Source organism: Electrona antarctica (genome assembly GCF_951216825.1).
Source record: "Electrona antarctica genome assembly, chromosome: 4".
In the NCBI taxonomy this organism is placed as follows: domain Eukaryota; kingdom Metazoa; phylum Chordata; class Actinopteri; order Myctophiformes; family Myctophidae; genus Electrona; species Electrona antarctica.
This window is the reverse complement of record NC_136809.1, coordinates 45,319,411-45,339,023: the sequence shown is the minus strand read 5'-3', so window position 1 is coordinate 45,339,023 and position 19,613 is coordinate 45,319,411. Positions and strand designations below refer to the sequence as shown.

Here is a 19,613-nt window from a genome sequence, read left to right as displayed (position 1 = left end):
TCACTCCTCACCTCGGGGTGTCACTGCTGTCAGGCCGAGCCGAGTTGGATCGAATACCTATTACACCAACAGCTGTGACCCATTGAATTATGTGACGACAGAGTCGTCAGTAACAAAGATGTCAATGGGCCATTTCCATAGGGCCATTTCTATGGATGGGTCACAGAGTTTTGTGCAACACCAGACCAGAGAGAATCTTGTAGTTCTAACTAAGCAGTCATGGCTGCTACTTGTACAGTGGTGTGTTGTGATGTGGATAAAGAAACCGACAAAGCGGTTATAGGTAAATATTACACATTTGTGAATTCTGAGAGTCAATCACAATTGCGTGTATTTGATATCATGATGAATGGAGGCGATTCGTTGGCATGTTTCTTCTGTAGAGTTGCAGTAATGCACATTGCACACGTGGGTACTGTACTGGGTAGGCGAGGTTAGTTGAGTTAATAGTTTGCTGTCTTCTGCTTAAATGTTTGGAATTGTACCTCAATGAAAGGTGTAGTTAGAGTAAATAAGTGATGTTTTGTTGGTAAAATAAGTGTTAAATAGCCTTGTCTCGTTTGTTCAGTAACAGTAGTATCTCCAGCTCTTTGGTAAACAGAAAACACATTTTCAGGTTGGGATACCAGTTTTATCCAATCAGGATAGAACTTACACAGGGCATATGTATGATAAATAAGTGCAATTGGAAGTGATGACAAAGAAATGAGCACACAAAACAAAACAAGTGGAACACATTAAATTGATAAATGGGTACTCTCTCCTCCTGATTGGTTGAAGATATGTACATATATTTTATGTTTATTAAAGGAGTGGAGAGACAGAGAGACCAGATTGTTCTGTCTGTTTGTTCAATAACAGCTGTTATTGAACAAACACTTAACAATGATTGATTGATTGAAGAATTTATTAACACTTTTGGAGAATTACAGTACATTTCAAGCACAACTCAATACAAGACTGTTTACGACACCATAAAGCATTACACTTGTTTGCGGGTTTACCATGTTCAATTCATCATAACATTTAGAGACATACAAATATACAGTATGCACTGCTATAGGTAAAAAGGGGGAAAAAAACATATACAGTGAGGGGGAAAGGGGGTGGGTGGGGCCGGATTCAGATTGGTGGCCAGTTTCGAATTGCAGCCGTCCGTAGGTGCCCTTTGAGAGTGGTTTTAAAGGAGTCGGGATTTGCATGTCTTAATGACTGTTGGTAGGGCGTTCCACATTTTGGTGGCATAGGAGCGAAATGAATTTAGTCCCTTAAATAAAGTCACGTGTATAGTAAAATATATCCATGTGGACTGGACACTGCAGCATTCATTTACAGCAGCACAAAGTAGGCTACCTTTTGTGACACACAAATTGACAGGTGTGCTTAAAATACTCCGGCCAGCAACAAACCACACAGTATGTATGGAGTGTCAGCCATTCTATGAGGGCTATGTTCAGTATGTTGCTCATCACTGACAACTTGTTCTTTTAAATTTAAAGTTCAGTTTTCTAACGGAAACCTGAAAAATGAAGACCAGCTGGATTTCACCTATTATAAGAACATTGATGATAAAAACCCAAGGAAACAGAGCAGACGCATGCTGGTGAGAAATGCACAAAATGTATACTGTCTTGAAACGCAGCAGCATTATGTCTTTATGTAATGATATTTTTTATTAAAGTATGAGAGCTTTTACATATTTATGTATTACTATTCATGTATTTCTTCTGTTTGTACATCTCACTCTAGGTTGCAGAATCAGACAGACTATCATATGTCGGAAATAACTTTGCAAAAAGCAATCTTTGCAAGTAAGTTTATTTTGTATAATACTGAATTGTCTTTTGAAACACACCAGCTTGTTTAACATAACTTTAAAAAAATCATCTTAGTATCCAGTTTGCATGTTCTCCCCGTGTCCCCTAGGGTAGGTACCCGCACAAAAAACATGCAGTAATCCTGGTCTCTAAACTGGATTACTGGTTGGAATAACGTGTTCCTTCCACGCGCTATGTCCAACCAGGGAAACTCCCCCCTGTCAGGTGTAAAGGAGCAACTTGGACACTCAGGCATGAAGGAAGCATGAGTTCAAGTCCGTTGCTCTCCCCATGTCCCCCATATATGGGGACTAGGTTGGCGGAGGGTGTGTAGAGCCCAGGATCACATTAGATAATTGACACAGGGGTTACAAAAATGGGATCACAAAAATGCTAAAATGATCTTGGATTCATTCTCAAGTTTGCTGTGTGGTTATTATGTTTTTTTTTTTTATTTGTCATCTACATAGGTATTATGTAGGGGTGCTAAACAAAGAGACCATGAATATGGAGGTGCACACTGCTCAGCTCTTCAATATGCAACCTGTAATACCAGGTAAAATACCACCAGCAGAGATTGGCCACACCTCAGTCCATGACGGCACACAAGGCTGCATTCAAAAATGTCCATGCATTATTTGTACAGCTAATAGTGATAATAACTCTTGTTCAATCAGTTGCATTAATTGCTTTAGGTTGAATGTCAATCTTGTGTTATTAATTAATTGTTTGTTTTCTTTCCAGGGGAGACAACAGAGACTGACACTTCCAAGACAAACAGTCAGAGCTACAGAGAGAAGGTGCATTGATTTTTATTTTCTTATGATGATATTAACATTGGCCTATTAGGCGCCGGCCTACTCGGTTGGGAATAGTGTAATAAGGACACATGAGACATTAAAGGTGGCCTTACACTAGCCGATAATCGGGCATTTTTTGACGCTCGGGGGGTGCCCGACTCAATCGATCTGCTCGGAGCCGCTCAAAGCGTGATCGGGATCGGCCCGATCAACATCAAGAATGTTTGATATTTGCTCTGCCCCGCTCCGATTATCCTGTAGTGTGTGTGGTGCTATCAGATTTCAGATTTAAAAAAATCGGCTAGTGTAAGGCCACCTTAACTGAGACTACTGATAGCATATACTACACATGTGAAAATTAAAGGATTTTAGTTTTTGCTTCCTTTTCTCCCAAATTTAGCCAATTAGTTCCTCCCCCCACACATTTGTGTGTTGTCACTGTTGTTGTATCCTATGAACTAACCTGCCAGTAAGGTGCCCTCACTGTGAAGACATTGAGCCCCTCTCTGTCCTACTCCTCCCGCCCAACACTCCCTGCCGGTTGGAGTATATCCAGTGTCAAATATCACCCTCCCTGTCCGGCTTTCCTTTCCCCGAACATGGGCCAATTGTGTTAGTACAGACACTCGACAAAGCCGGATGCACTGCAGTGGTTTCGAACCCCCAGCTGTGGAGGGCAGGCACCACAGCTCCAACGGAGCAACTCTATCCTAATTCTTTGAGTCGTTGCTTCAGCACGCTACATTTTGACATTTCATGTTCTCATCTCTCATATCAGATCGAGCAGAACGCATCACATTGCAACGGACTTTGAGCTTGTAAATCAGTGCTATTTGTACAACAAATAATTAGGCTCAAGAGATTAAGCTGGGAGCGTACCTATGTTCCCCAGGTTCTATGTTCCCCACCATGCAAAAACGTTATTTGTTCCCCACTTAGAATAAACCTAAACCAGAAACCTAACCTAGTAATTTTAGTAATTCTAGTGAGACTAAAAGTATTTTAGCAACTTAGTCTTAGTGTTACTTTTAGTAGCAAATTCTGATTTAAGCTCAGTCTTTGAACAATCCATTGAACTTTAGGCCTGCCTAGGCTACTTAAACTATCTAGTCTTAGCCAACTAAAAATTAACTGGCATAAAATAAACTAAAACATAATTGCTCAGACTCTTCAACAAAGATGGCAAAAACAAACATTCTTTGTTCTGTACTTATATACAATTGTATAGTACAAAACACTGAAGTCCTTAAACCAGAAACCTATAACGCTAACCCTAAACCCTAAGGTAAGTGGGGAACATAGAACCTGGGGAACATAGGGATGACCCCATTAAGCTTTGTATATTAGCGTCTCATTCTACCAACAACTACAGTACCAATGGTACTGTATTGAATATGATGCCAAGTTATGCTCTATATGACATTTATCAATGCAATCCTCAGTCATATATGAATCTGCTGTGTGCTCTCTTCCTCAGGTGGACTCTCTGATTGAGGCCTTTGGTACCAACAAGCAGAAACGAGCACTGAGCTCCCGCAGACTAAATCAGGTGGGCAGTGAGACCCTGCAGCAGGCAGTGGCCAAGGCTGCCAGCAGTGTCATTGACCAGAAGGGCTTGGAAGGTAATTATATTGGCTCTTCTGAAATGGTTGTATTTTAACACATTGAGTGCCATCTGGTGGACGAAATTGGTGGTGCTTGGGTGATTTCAGGCTATTCCACTATGACTCTTGTCCGGTTTTGGCTTCCATCTTGGATGCTAAAGCATTTGTGTTAATGCTACTGAGCTAAAATAATGCCAATCCTTGCTCTAGAAAACGCCAATGTTCCAATCACGATCACCAGATAATCAGAAATTACCTCCGAACATTGCAGATTAGTTCAAAACCACGGAACGGCGTAGTTTCAGAGAAAAGAGTGTTCAAAGGCCGTGGCTAAAACAGAAGCTAATGGCTATGGAGAAACTAAAACGGTGCGGGCGGGGCCCTGGCAACCGTGCATAGCAACCGGAGCGGTTCCAAAAATGAAACACAGCGAGGCAATCTTTTTCTCATTTTTTTTACCAGCAGCTTGCTAAAGCGGCTGGTTAATGTTTTCATGGGAAACGTGCGACCGGTAGACTGACACCGCTAGTTCACACCGCTAGTTGCTGAAGAGTGGGTTGCCAAGTCCGCATATTTCCAGCCACACTTGATTTGGCCCTCACAGTTGCTTGCCTGGTTACTCCAACTCGCTTATAATTTGCGGACCTGGCAACATTGCAGCCCCTCTCCATTGGCACACACACACACACACACGCACGCACGCACGCACGCCAGGAAGCCACCGCCCACTCCACAAAGTGTCATCTCGACTCTCGCCTACTCATGCAGGAGACACAGCGGACGGAGGAGGAGGAATTGCCGTATCCCGCTTTTGCTTATTCCTTCTAAATCTCTGTATATAAAATATAGCTCACTCAGCGAATCTCTTAGTTACATCAATATTGTTCTTCGACAATAGTTGGTTTGTGCCTAGGTATTACGATTACACAGTTCGCATTGGCCATTTCCAATGCGACGCACTGTGATGCACCTTCCCAGGCATTAGCCATGATCGCACTGGTTTCAACCTGTCCCAGAGGGGGCAAATAACAGCGGAGCGCCGCTAAAACGTGGCAGCAGACTCGCTGATTTAATGGGTAACAGACAGTAACACATTTGAGTCTCAGTGACTGTACTCGCGAACTCCCACGCATACTACCGCGGACCCCCTCCGCCCCGCGCCGAACTCCTCGGGGACCTCCACAGCCCGTAGCCTCTACCCGCGGACCCCCACGCAGGCTACCGCGGGACTTCTTTAGACCTGCCAAGCCTGCAAATGGACCCATAACTCTACAAAATTTTCGACTCTCGTTTTAGGAAACATTGACATGTCAATGTGTTCGGGTGTCAATCAAACCAACTGCGTGAGTGCTGTCAAGTGGAAACCTCATAATCATATTAGTAGCCAATTTGAATGCAATCTGGTCAAACTGACTGATATATTGCTGTCAGGTGAAAACCTTGTATGACCAAAACCATTCATTTACAAAATATATAATAATCAAAAATACATAAAATAGTTAAAATAGCCTATCTACAAGCTCACACTGCATCCTATTCATATCTTCACACGTTGGGAGCTTGTAGATCTGCTATTTATTTTTACTGTGGACAACCACCGCCGCAAATATAAAAGCTGCTGGTAATAATATGACAAATGTCATCATTTCTTGTTTTTAGATTTTTTTGGCTTTTCTAGATAAGTGAAGAATGACAGGAAAGAGGGAGAGAGAGACATGCAGCAAAGGTCGTTATGAACGGGACTCGAACACACGACACGCTGTCAGGCCAGAGCCTATAGATATGTGGCATGCGCCTGGACCACTAGGCCAGCGGGCGCTCCACAGCGAGGCAATCTTATAGCGATATCAAACGCCTTAAGACGAGCCTGCTCGTCATGAGTACCCAGTGTAATTAATTTATAGGACGAGTATACCTGTCCTAGGGATCCAATGTGTTAACCACCCTGCGTTGTCTTGTCTTCTCTCCTTGACATTTAGCCTTGCAGCAGGAGGTCGCACAGACGGAGTCCCGGGAAGATATCGATATTTACCTTCCTCCATGCCACAGAGATGCAGATAAACCAGAGAATGTCTACCTGTTCGATGACCGTATCTTTTTGTGTGTGTGTGTGTGTGTGTGTGTGTGTGTGTGTGTGTGTGTGTGTGTGTGTGTGTGTGTGTGTGTGTGTGTGTGTGTGTGTGTGTGTGTGTGTGTGTGTGTGTGTGTGTGTGTGTGTGTGTGTGTGTGTGTGTGTGTGTGTGTGTGTGTGTGTGTGTGTGTGTGTGTGTGTGTGTGTGTGTGTGTGTGTGTGTGTGTGTGTGTGTGCGTGCGTGCGTGTGGACGCGGACGCGCAAGCTTGTGTGGGTCACCAAGGGGACACATCAAGCCATCCTTTTTGTGTCTCTGTCCTTATCCTAGTCCCCAGTTCTTACTCCAGTTGAATATGGGGCTTTGGAAGAGGCAGGTTCCAAGATTGCTTCACTTAGCCCAGAGGAGCTGCAGAAGATGAGACGGGAAGGGTAGGAAACACATGAATGTTTGCTGACGCCTCAATTACCCATACAGAGAGAGTATGCACATTGAGCAGCATGGAGCATTGGAAATTAGCTCAACAATCCCTCACCCTCATACCACCTGTTTCTAATTTCCGTCATTGAAAACGAGCGCTTCCAAACTCTGACACTTCTTTTCACGAAATGTCTATGGTGGATTTTTATGAAACAAAAACATTTTTTTTTTAATGTGACTGTGCCTTAGGCTGAGTTTGTAGTTTGTAACAACTACAGAAGAATAGAAATGTGGCTAGTAAGCAACACAACTACAGCTAATGAAACTCATAGGTTATAGATTTAGGTATGCCCAGACAAAGCCATGGGTGTGCCAGTGTGCAAGCATAGACGGTAGTCGACAGATTTGTCAATGCACATCACCTAACACCCATTATTCATTTGCTTACCTCCACCTGTGTTGCTATGCAAGTACAGTATGCAATCTTTCGTGTTCATCCTGCTGTAGGTTTTTACCTGAACTGGAAAACAAACTCCAAAATCAGCCTAGGCTTTCATCTACTACTACTTTTTTTTTTTTTAAATACATTTTTATTTCATTTTAAGATGAAAGGGACAGGTACAGGCATACAAACAAATGCACATATATTAATTCAAATTCTTTGCCAACTACAATCAGTGGCTTGCCCCCTTGCCTCATTTTTAAAATCCTACCCCCCAGACCCCAGCACCAACCACCATTGACAAAAAAAAGGGAAGAATATAGTAATAATTATAATAACAATTAAATAACATAAAACTAGATTTAAAAAACTACTACTACTTGATTGTACACATTAGGAAGGGCAAAAATATTTCAAATGTTTTAAATGCCTGCAATATGTAGGCATGCAACCACCTGAAAAGGTTTTGGATGTGCGTCCTTTCTCTTGGACTCTATGCCTACAATATGGACACCAGGTTCAAGTGCTTAATGATTTGTTCTTGTCCCAGGAGTTTGTGTGTGGTGAGGCAGTTGGAGATTTTGCCTTCTGCGGCTGAAGCTAGAGAGAAAGGTGCACGTTGTGCCTATTACCTCAATCTGATGCTCAGATTGGTACGAGAACATCACATCTCTCGCAAGTGTGAGTAGCTCAGAGAAATACATGTTTGGAATTTTTTATTGAATAGTGCCTTTGTCACTCAGCTAAAAGAGCCACTGTTTTACATCTTTTCAGTCGGACAGGAGGATGGCTGCCCTAGAATCATCCGGATGAAACTGATGGATACGTTCACTGTGGAAACATTCAGAAATGGCAGGTATGGAAGTTTTGTGCTTTCAGTTGTGTGCAACACATGTAATTAGAACGTACTGTTCACTGTGGAAACATTCAGAAATGGCAGGTATGGAAGTTTTGTGCTTTCAGTTGTGTGCAACACATAGTAATTAGAATGTACTGTTGCACACGTTTCTTTGGTTCTTCATCAAATACCATTTTGTCTGGCTTGGAATGTGGGCCTGTTGAAGTGATACTTCCTTGCATGGATCACTGCCTGTTTATCTCTTTAACATGTGTTTGGGATGTGTGTTACTCGGGGTCCAGAACATGGTTGGTTATATCTTTAACATGTGTTTGGGATGTGTGTTACTCGGGGTCCAGAACATGGTTGTTTATCTCTTTAACATGTGTTTGGGATGTGTGTTACTCAGGGTCCAGAACATGGTTGTTTATATCTTTAACATGTGTTTGGGGTGTGTGTTACTCAGGGTCCAGAACATGGTTGTTTATCTCTTTAACATGTGTTTGGGATGTGTGTTACTCAGGGTCCAGAACATGGTTGTTTATCTCTTTAACATGTGTTTGGGATGTGTGTTACTCAGGGTCCAGAACATGGTTGTTTATATCTTTAACATGTGTTTGGGGTGTGTGTTACTCAGGGTCCAGAACATGGTTGTTTATCTCTTTAACATGTGTTTGGGGTGTGTGTTACTCAGGGTCCAGAACATGGTTGTTTATCTCTTTAACATGTGTTTGGGATGTGTGTTACTCAGGGTCCAGAACATGGTTGTTTATCTCTTTAACATGTGTTTGGGGTGTGTGTTACTCGGGGTCCAGAACATGGTTGTTTATCTCTTTAACATGTGTTTGGGATGTGTGTTACTCAGGGTCCAGAACATGGTTGTTTATCTCTTTAACATGTGTTTGGGGTGTGGGTTACTCAGGGTCCAGAACATGGTTGTTTATCTCTTTAACATGTGTTTGGGGTGTGTGTTACTCAGGGTCCAGAACATGGTTGTTTATCTCTTTAACATGTGTTTGGGATGTGTGTTACTCAGGGTCCAGAACATGGTTGTTTATCTCTTTAACATGTGTTTGGGATGTGTGTTACTCAGGGTCCAGAACATGGTTGTTTATCTCTTTAACATGTGTTTGGGATGTGTGTTACTCAGGGTCCAGAACATGGTATCATCGACCATGCGGCTGAAAGTGGCAGCCTACTGTATGGCTCTGCTGCTGCATATGGGTCACATGACCGTGAACCTCACACTGCTCTACCGTGACCTGGGGGTCACTGAGGCTAAGTGAGTAAAAAATAAAAAAGACTTAAGTTCAATATCAGCAAATGGTAGTGCATTGGAATCACCAAACTAAGTATGATTAATTTTCTGGGGTACATGAAGGTCCAGCAAACTCCAGGACAATCCATCCAGTGGCTTTCGATATACAGTATCTTCATCTGTAATGTTTGACATTCCCTAGAGCAGTGGTTCCCAAAGTGGGGTCCGGGGACCCCCAGGGGTCCCCCTAACGGGTCCATTTGGTTCCATTTGTACACTCTTACATCTTAAATTAACATTGATTTTACAATATAAATTGGGGGTCCCAGAGATAGAAAGTCCGTAGACTAATACATGTCAAACTGGGGGTCCTTGAAATTAAATGAGTTGAGAATCACTGTAGCAGTACAAATCTTCTCTCATGGGGGGTCCCTGGCATATATTTTCAAATGGGGGGTCCGCGGCTAATTAGTGTCAATTTGGGGGAACTTGACATGAAAAAGTGTGGGAACCACTGCCCTAGAGTGCCATTAGCGGCACTGAAAATAATGAACACCTACCCCCCCCCCCCCCCACACACACACACACACACACACACTATGATGGATACTGTTTAGTAAGAATTTAATTCCTATGAAACCCTGTCACACAACATAAGATAATCAAACATGAAGTTGTCACTGTAACTGACTGATGTTTTCTCTTTTAGGATAATGGATATGGCCAAGTTAATGGGACTGACCCTGAGTAAGTCTGCCCGGGGAAAGACTGACGAGACAGAGCTGAAGGATGACCACAAACACGCGTCCCTTATTCTTCCACTGGTCAAATATGACCCGATTGTTGACAGGAGGAAACGCAAGAAAATGCGTTAGAGATGGAGAGGAGTGATGAAAAAATATTGGGAGTGATAAATAGATGTATATGCATTGTTAACGTTAGATGCACATAGTTGCACAACAAAAACGAATGAATGAGGATTCCAGAAATGAATTTATTCTGGACGACCTTTGCTGCGTGTCTCCCCCCCCATCTCTCTCCCCATTTCCTGTCAACCTACTGTACATGATCTATCAATAAAGGCAACAAAAGCCCCAAAAATATCTTTAAAAAAATGGCTACATTTAATATAGGGTCCTTGCTTCACAGCACAAGAATAGGTACACAATGTTGATGTTGGTTTATATGTCTGGAACCATTTTAACTGATGGTCACTACAGTGCACTAATAATGAAATAATTTATCATGCTAGTTATATTGAGATATTTGCATGTGACTGAGCATGTCTGCAGTTACACTCTGAAGACGTTTGGAGTTTAATAATGCTGATGAACTGCAGCCGCAGTCTACCGAAAAGAATGGATGTGTTTCACGTCCGCCTTCCTCAGTGTTACAACGCTAACTGCGTTAACAAGGAGCAAACGCAAGAAAATCTTTCATCACTGTAATGAAAAAACATGGACTGAATTGTGGAAACTGAAACATTAAATTGTATTTTGTATGTACAAATACACACACCTTCAACAGCTGACTATCTCAGAATAAAGTTTCAGCACAAAAGGTATTGTTCTTTTTGTTAAATTTTCTTTGTCCCCTCCCACATGGTGGCTTTAATGAATACAAACATTACCAAACTGTACAAACTTGAGGCAGCGGTGGCTTAAAGAGTAGGGCTGAACCCTGAACTGCTCCAGTGGAGCTGCTCAGTGGCCAACTATAACTGTACATTACAGCTGTGGTTGTACGCTGGGCAGCTCCCAGGTTTTAATGTGTGTTCATTTGAGGCAGGGCATTGCTGAAAAGGCACATTCATGCTTGGCAAACTCCCCAAGGTAAATAAAGAAAAGAATGGTTGCATTTCCACACCATATCAGACTTATGGTACATTCATGTAATATGGGAAGGTATGTAATTTCCTTCAAATAAACTGATTGCATGATTAAATTGCTACTTTCCTAGCATCCAAACCTTTAACATTTTATTTTGTTCTTAAGCAGAAATTGTAAGGAGACCGAAGTCTGTGTTGAGCTCATGTGTCAAATAATGTAAACAGACACTACTGTAATGTTCTCTCTACGCATCTCAGTTCTCCATACATCTGGCCAGCTCATTTGTGCTTTCTGCACCAGCATCTTTCTTTAGTACGTCCACATAGGTAGGTGTGGGACGTCCTTTCGATCGATGCCCGTGTGTTGGCTCCCACAGTACAAGCTTTTTGGCCGGGAGTTCTTGGTGTCGGTGGCAGTGGCCAGCTAGTCTGGTAATGTGCTCCATAAACAGTTATGTATGTAACATGCTGTGTATAACCATTTGAAGATTGTTTAAAACATCTAGCGTAGGTGGGTAACATAGGCACATTATATGTAGACAATGACATCACAGCACATTTAAATATGATTCGAAAAAGATATGACATTAAATGTATTCATAACTGGCTATTACCAGTTGAGTCAACCCGTGTGCACACCTGATTTATCATATATCAAACATTTTAAAAAGGTTACGTGCTAACAGGTAAATTGTTAATGGTTATTTACAGTAGTAACATGGAACTTCATTGATATCCAATGTCAAGATGTGATGTGAAGGAAAGGCCACGACAATACAAATTCAAACTGCTTGGTGCAGACACACCTGACAACAGTCCAGTAATCTGTGCAAAGGACTTTTATTTTTTGCATATTCACATAAGAGAATAAGAACTACCCGAGCTACCTAATGTACATTTATTATATTACACTGAAACAAGGCACAAGTTTACGTTGTTCTGTTAACAGAAGTGGACACTCAAGACACCTGGATTTAAAATAATGGGCACGTTTTTGCATTTCCGAAGTGATTGGCAGATTGAAGCCACATTTTATATATATATATATATATATATATATATATATATATATATATATATATATATATATATATTACACGTTTAAAATGTGTGCTCTTCACTTTAAACAATAGGTTTTTTGTTCTCTACCTTTGGCATGCATACAGTAGATGCAACAACAATGTCTAGCTGGATTCAAATGGTTACGGTAAGCATAATTTATATTTCACTGTACGACGTGTCATTTGTAAAAACAAACAAATGATTATAAATTAGGCTTTAAAGCAATGAAGAGTTGGCTGGCTCCTTGGGTTCCAACATTGAATGAGCAGCCCAATAAAAGGGCAATGTTTTGGAATGTCTTAATCAAGAACTTGAGAAGTCACATGACCAGACCAGCTGATCCCTGCTATTAAGTGGTTAATAAGTGGTTGGTCGAAGGAGCCGATCGTACCCTGTGAAGAATGGGGGGTATAGACCAACTTAACGGAAACTGCAATGCTGGAGGTCTAGGCGTCAGCAGGTGTTTTAACTGCACATTTGCTATAGCCACATACAGTATTAGTGACAGGCTATGGGGGTCATGCCATCTATTTCCAACCTCCTGGGTGGTTGGGAGCCAGGGCTCACAGGATGGTGCAGAACATACTGCCATTGTTATGGCATCCACTGTCCACAGTGGCGCCAATCCTGGTTGTCATGGATATGGCAAGGCGGGAGGGATATTGAGAGGAGGATGGGCAAGAAGTCAGGTCAGCAAGAGGACGAGGGGGTGGGTTTTCCAGGACCCAGGGGGGGGCAGATGAGCAGCTATAAAGTTAAGGAGATAAGTCTTAATGTTCAAAAGGATATACAGTATGTATATATATATATATATATATATATATATATATATATATATATATATATATGGTAAATGGTGCATTATATATAGCGCCTTTATCCAAGGCGCTTTACATAGATTGTGCATTACATTCACCCATTCATACACACTTTATACTGTACACCGATGGCGGCGGAAACCATGCAAGGCACCAACCAACACATCAGGAGCAATTAGGGGTTCAGTGTACAGATAGTGATGGATGTCTAGCTACCTGTTACTAGGCCTGCGTATGGTGTTATTGCGTAACACACAGCTCTCATTGTCAGAGTCGATGTGTAACAGTGGTTTGCCGTTTCCAGGATGACCCTGGAACAGGATGTTGTCATGGACGATACCCTTCATTGGACCAAGGACAGCGATGCCACACCCCTGTGTTGGCTGAACACGGTTGCGCAGTATCTACGAAGCAATGCGGATAGTCGGATACAACCACAAAACATAAGAGAACAGTACTGGGTAACTGTTATTTAATTGAAATTTAGATGAGGTTTGGTATGCTTGTGACAGTGTGTGTGTATTTGTGTGTTCATGCCAAAGTACAGCTCACCTTGACATCTGCGGTGTCAGAAACCTGAATGCCACATCCACGATTACTAACCACGTCATTCTCTCCAATCTGCCCATCACCACAGAAACTGATGCCGTGGCCTCCGTTTTCATAGACGCCGTTTCCACGGAGCTCCACCCTGCAGTCTTTCTCCACAGTTACACCGCCCCGGCTATTGCCATGGATGCAGTTTGCCACCATCCGCGTGAGCTGGGTGCTCTGTAGCACCGCGATGCCAACTCCACGATTATTGTTCACTAGATTAGCGATGACATTCAGTGGCTCACTGCTCTTTACATACAGACCTACCGCTAGATGGGGAGGGAGGAGAGAAGGGGAGAGAGTGCCTTGAGCCAAAGTATTCATGTAACTATACCTGTGATATTAGATCCATCATTATGGCTCTCATTCTCACCTCCATTGTGGCTCATGCAGTTGCTCTCCACAAGGGCCACGCTGATGGAACGTCGGGCAGAGTAGCGCTCGTCCTCACTTTCCAGATCACTCTCCAATGCCAGCATCTCCCCTTCTTCATTGAATAGTTCCTGTCCTCTTACTACCTCTCCCCCTCTCCCTTCCCTTCCACCTGCTCTGTCTTGTCGTGCATGGATCCCTTCCCTTGCCTCTCCACTGTCAGGGTCCTTCCGGCAGAACACAGCCAGGCCATACATGCGGTTGTGGGTGATGTAGTTGCCCAGCAGTTGTGGGAGACTGGTGGACATTACCCACACACCACAACCTTTGTTACCTAAAAAAAAAAGAAGAAACTAGAAAAAGTGCCCTTCTGGGCACAGGTCTCCACCAGGAGGATAGGACTGTGTGAGATGTTTGGCAAAATGTTGAGTAGTAATATAAACATGTTTGCCTTGTATGGCAATTGGATGATTTGAGGCATTTTGTTCCAATCAACCTGTTTTGCAAAAATCAACCTGTTGGTGGCGCTATAACAGGCCAATGTGAAAAGGGTGGGATATATTCCTCAGCCTAGTAAGAAAATGTGTGAAAGATTTCACGTAAATTGCATGCTGTGTTCATGATTTGAGGCTTTTGTTAAAAACGGGGCAATCTTGCAAACTGTGAAAGGCAATTATAGCCAATTAGGGTGGAATATGAAATATGGGACAGATCCGACTTGAGCACATGACCATAGAGATACTGTGTAACGATTTGTGAGATTTTTGGACAGAATCTGGAGGAGTAATATCCAAAAATGTGTTTTACAAAAGTCGGCCTCCTGGTGGCGCTATAAAAGGCAGATGCGGAAAATGCAGGTCAAAGGTTTGTCCTTGGCCTCTAGGGAGTGTGCATGCAACGTTTCACGCAGATCGGTGCAGTTTTAGGTAACACATGTGAAAAGCTGCCTCATGGTGGCGCTATAACAGGCCGTTCTGGAAAATGGGGGGCAGAGGTTCATCGTTGGCATCTAGGGAGTGTGTGTGCAAAGTTTGGCATCGACCGGGTTAACGGTGCCGGAGATTAGCTGGTAACGGACGGACGGAAGGACACACGGACGGACACACACACACACACACGGACGGACACACACACGGACGGAGTGCAAAACATACTCTCTCACCATGCCTTCGGCCTGGTGGAGACAATAATTATACATCAGTGTTTGTGTCATACAAGACAGAGAGAGGGCCATTCTAGTTAATGACGGACACAATGGGTGGCATCATGTAACCTTAAAGCCTAAATGGGCTCTTCCTTCCCTAGTCTAATATGATTGCTAGTCTAATATGAATGGATAGCAGGAATTCAATAGATCTCACAAACTTGAGATGATTACTCACAGTATATGTGGTTTCCCTCAATAAGTCCACGGCCTCTTTCTCCCACCACCACACCATCCGAGTATCCATGACAGATGTAGTTGTTCCTGAGGACTGGGTCGCCTCCTCTGCGGATGTCAGCACCCCCCCACTGGTTCTCTCTGATCACGTTCTCTGGTTAAGAGAAATGGCATAGCTGCAGTGCTTTAACATTCAAGAGTGTCAAGAAAGATGCAAATAATGTGAAACAAATGGCCGCATACTGATTCACGCACCTACTATCATCCCTCTGCCGTTCTCATTTACAGCAATCCCTGCTGCCTGGCCCTGGAAGATATGATTCCCACTACGAGAGAAAGTGAGAGTCATAGTTAATGAGCCGAGAAAAACAGTAATATGATGTCAGTCATCTTCGGATGCCAGTCATCCAACCGCTATTGACCTCCAGTATGAAAATTAAAGTTCTAAAAAATAAAACAATATTTGCATGATTAGCCATTGGAAAGACACACAAACAAACTCTCTTCTAGACGGCTCGCCCACTACTAGAACCACACCGTAATGTGCAAAACAGCAAGCACCTCTCCCACTGATGGGAATAGATAGATACTGTAGAGTAGATAGATCTTTAGTCATTTTAACAAACATGTACAATAACAGCTCCACATCTCTTGGTGTAATTCTGCCATCACTCCTACGTACCTAACCAGAGGATTCCCATTGAAGAGAATGTAGACACCCGCTTCCTTGTTGTTATAGATCTGATTGCTGCGGATGGAGCCCTTACCATTGCCAAGGACAACAATACCAGAACGCAAACCGCTGTGTATTCTGTTACACTGTTGACAGAAAGAGAGGGTAGGAAGCAATGAGGAGAATGTGCACATGAAGAAGTTACATTTGAAAATCTGTTTCAGTGAGTTCAATATTGTCATTAACTTTCAAGATCATCAGTGGCTGCCGCCTGCCGGTACCTGAGGTATCTGCCGGATCAACACATTCTGATGTCATTGTCTGACCAGATGGAATAACGGGGACTTGTGCAAGGATGCAGAGTAAAATTAGCGTTTTAAAAATTGTGTTTTATTGGTCCCCAGATGGGACAATAAATGATTAGCCAAATAGCCAAACAGAAGACATTCATCTGTCTGGCTAGTAATAATAATAATATGTACAGGGTCAGACGGTAGTGCAGTAGTTACCAGGATGATGGGATTTGCCCCCTTACGGATGTCCAGCCCTGCTTCACCATTAGAGTGGATATTGTTTTCTGCGATGAGGCCTTGTGCAGAGAGACGCAGGAACACACCCGATGCACGGCACTCACTCACTTCATTACGCAACATCACTATCTGTAGATCAAATAACAGATCAACTTGGCAATTTTACCTTAATTACTTTTGGTCTCAGCCTTTTCTCAGTTTTCTCAGTAATGTTATCCAAAAGGGAAGCTTCTTTGACATTTTGTTTTGTAAAACAAAAATCATAATATGACAATAATTTAAAAAAATAATAAAAAAAGAATCTTATCCTATTTAATCATAATATGACAATAATTTAAAAAAATAATAATAATAATCTTATCCTATTTACCGTAGCATTCTGTATACAGCGGACAGCATAGTTCAGCCCACGGAAAACATTCCCTTCCAACCGAGCCTGTCCATAATTGCACACATGCACTCCACCCTTCCCATCCCGGAAGAGGCAGCGCCTGAGAATGCAGCCCTGGATGGATCCTGCCAGTGTCTGGGCCTCTGGGTCCCTGTGTAGCTCCTGCTGTAACGAAAGGAGTTCAGGGATTGCAGAGGGGGGGTCGGGGGAGAAGGCCGGGGGCACAGACCCATCGGGCCGGGGCTTTAGGAGGTGGCCGAGACCGTGGTGGTCATGGCGGAGTTTGAAGTCCAGTGTCAATGGTTGAGCGATGTCCCTGGTTGTTTCTACCCCCTGGCTCTCCTCCTCTGCCTCACTGGGCTCACTCTCGATCCAGCCGTCCTCAATCACTGTGCCCTGACTCAGTACATCCATCCCAGTCTTCCTCTGTCCATCTCCTCTGTCGACAGAAACGTTAACAGCAGGAGGCTGGGCTCCACTGGTATACCCAGTTCGAGGGTCTGCTGGTGGGCAACTATTCCCGGGCAAGCCCCAAGATGTGAATGTTCGGGCCAGAGCAGCCAAGTGCTTACAAGCCCAGTTCCTTTCTGTCACCGGAGGACCTTCAACAGTTACCGAGACTGTGTCGCTTCCTGAGAAGTCACAGCTGTCTAGTAAGCTGAGGGCAACACCCAGAAAGTGGGCCGAGCTGCCCTGTGAGAAGGAACAAAAACGAGCCTGACATGTTCCTCGGCCAAGAACCTGCAGCTGAGCTCCCTCAAAATTACAGTTATCTAGCTGGACATGACCCCAGGATGTCTGTAGTAAAGGAAGGAGAGGGTCAGATGAAATCAGAAATCAGAAGATTAAATTTGTCAACATACTGAATTAAGTCATTAAAGTATTGGCAATTAGGCAGCCGATGTGTTCCTGAATCTTTACATTTTTCAACCTTTTTATTGTTAAAACATTGCAGATCATGCGACCCCCCCCCCCACACACACACACACACACACACACACACACACACACACACACACACACACACACACACACACACACACACACACACACACACACACACACACACACACACACACACACACACACACACACACACACACACACACACACACACACACACACACTGTCGGTCTATCAACTCTTTCTTCCACTCACCTTATATACTACGGTGGAAAACCAGGCTGGCATGAATACCAGATTACACAGCCTGGCAGTTGGGCACTGCTGCTCCACACACACGAGCAAGGACACCTCCCCCAGCCGACCTAGCCCAACTATCTCTACAGGCACCTTTAGCGTCACCTCCGCCTGCTCCTCATACACTCCCGGGTGTAGAACCACACGGTCGTATGGTCCTGCCACTCCCAGGGCCCCTCGTAGGGTCTCAAAATCACGGCCAGAACCGACATGCCAAACCCTGCGGTCCTTTTTCCGACGGAAAAGATGGAGGCAGACGGATGCTTGTAGCTCAGGCCCGTTCTGAGTCCAGGTCCGGCTGGCGAGCGCGTGCTGCTTCAAGGCGTCCCTCCAGGACGGGGGTTCCTGGTGTGGTCGACTGGGCCAGTTGGGGTGTCGGCACTCTTGGCAACCCAGGCAGAGCTGTCTCCACCGGGTGTTGTCCAGTGAGAGGATGAGCTCCCTCCAAGCACGACACACCAGGCAGCAGCGTCCCAAGTCTGGAAGAGGCAGGTAGGCCAGGATAACCCTCCACAACTCAACTGGAAGGCTGCCTACCTCCATGGCAACAGATGTACTTCACCTTGTGAAGATAATGGGGTCATGGAGGCACCTGAGTCGGACAGGAAACGGACAGTTAAAGGAAACAATCTACACACTATTATTCAGGCATCATAATACCTGAATATCATACTCATTATTATTATTTCCCCCCAGAAGTTCCAGAACCAGAAGTTATGGTATGCACAGTGTGTGTGTGTGTGTGTGTGTGTGTGTGTGTGTGTGTGTGTTAGACTATTAGGCAGCCTATCTAAGTTATACAACAATGAAGAATCACATCAATTGTCATACCAGACAGGTAATTGCAATTTGCTTTGCATAGCACATACACTGGGCAAGATAGTGAGTTTTATAGCTATCAATCGCCTAAACATTATGCTCGCTCTATGTTCTTTTGTGCACACTCACACTGCACATCCATGTAACATCAACATGCTATCTGCGACGTCGGACATATGAGATGCGAACGACATGAGTTCACGTACCTAAATTGAGGAACCATTTCTTTTCACAAGTTGCTTTGAAACCTATGCATCGCTGTTTGACGTGTTGAGCTTCCACGTAGCGGCGGTGTCGACTTCTCTCCAATTCTTTAAAGTCAATAACAACAAATGTCTCTCACCAAAGGAGGCATCGGCGGATTCAGGCATTTTCTGTCGCTTTACGGCAAAGCGTGCCATAGAAACCAGGGACGCCCCTTGAGGCATGAGGAGAGGAGAGGGATAAAGGGATTCCATCTCTAAGGATTCCATACAGATACATACATACATACAGTAGCCCTAGAATGGCTGTGAATGTGTCGTGATATCACAATCACATATAGGCAGTTTAAATTAAATGTATACATTTCATGTATTGAAATGTATGTAATGTAATGTCACAGCCATTCTACGGCTTAATGCTAGCCTTCTAGTTCCTGGATCAAACCATAGATTTATTTTATCGCCTTAATTTTTTCTGACTATGATAATTATG

The 19,613-nt window shown here is 43.6% G+C and overlaps 2 protein-coding genes across 2 annotated transcripts; one reads left to right on the top strand and one right to left on the bottom strand.

Moving 5' to 3' along the window:
* Window positions 1-134: 134 nt before the first annotated feature.
* Window positions 135-10,813, top strand: polr1e (RNA polymerase I subunit E). The gene is made up of 12 exons (XM_079500244.1): window positions 135-283; window positions 1,500-1,603; window positions 1,750-1,811; window positions 2,288-2,373; window positions 2,562-2,617; window positions 4,095-4,239; window positions 6,201-6,311; window positions 6,629-6,722; window positions 7,704-7,834; window positions 7,928-8,009; window positions 9,142-9,273; window positions 9,959-10,813. The coding sequence occupies exons 1-12, from the start codon at window positions 220-222 to the stop codon at window positions 10,122-10,124; spliced, it is 1,233 nt and encodes a 410-aa protein (XP_079356370.1). The 5' UTR covers window positions 135-219; the 3' UTR covers window positions 10,125-10,813.
* A 1,082-nt stretch (window positions 10,814-11,895) lies between these two features.
* fbxo10 (F-box protein 10) lies at window positions 11,896-19,322 on the bottom strand. Its single transcript, XM_079500188.1, has 11 exons — window positions 19,124-19,322; window positions 18,057-18,690; window positions 16,878-17,696; window positions 16,487-16,636; window positions 15,987-16,123; window positions 15,560-15,630; window positions 15,306-15,458; window positions 13,925-14,257; window positions 13,510-13,820; window positions 13,174-13,361; window positions 11,896-12,886 (listed from the first exon to the last, which is right to left on the bottom strand). Exons 2-11 carry the CDS (start codon window positions 18,639-18,641, stop codon window positions 12,703-12,705), a joined length of 2,931 nt encoding a protein of 976 aa, XP_079356314.1. The 5' UTR covers window positions 18,642-18,690; window positions 19,124-19,322; the 3' UTR covers window positions 11,896-12,702.
* Between the last annotated feature and the right edge of the window lie 291 nt (window positions 19,323-19,613).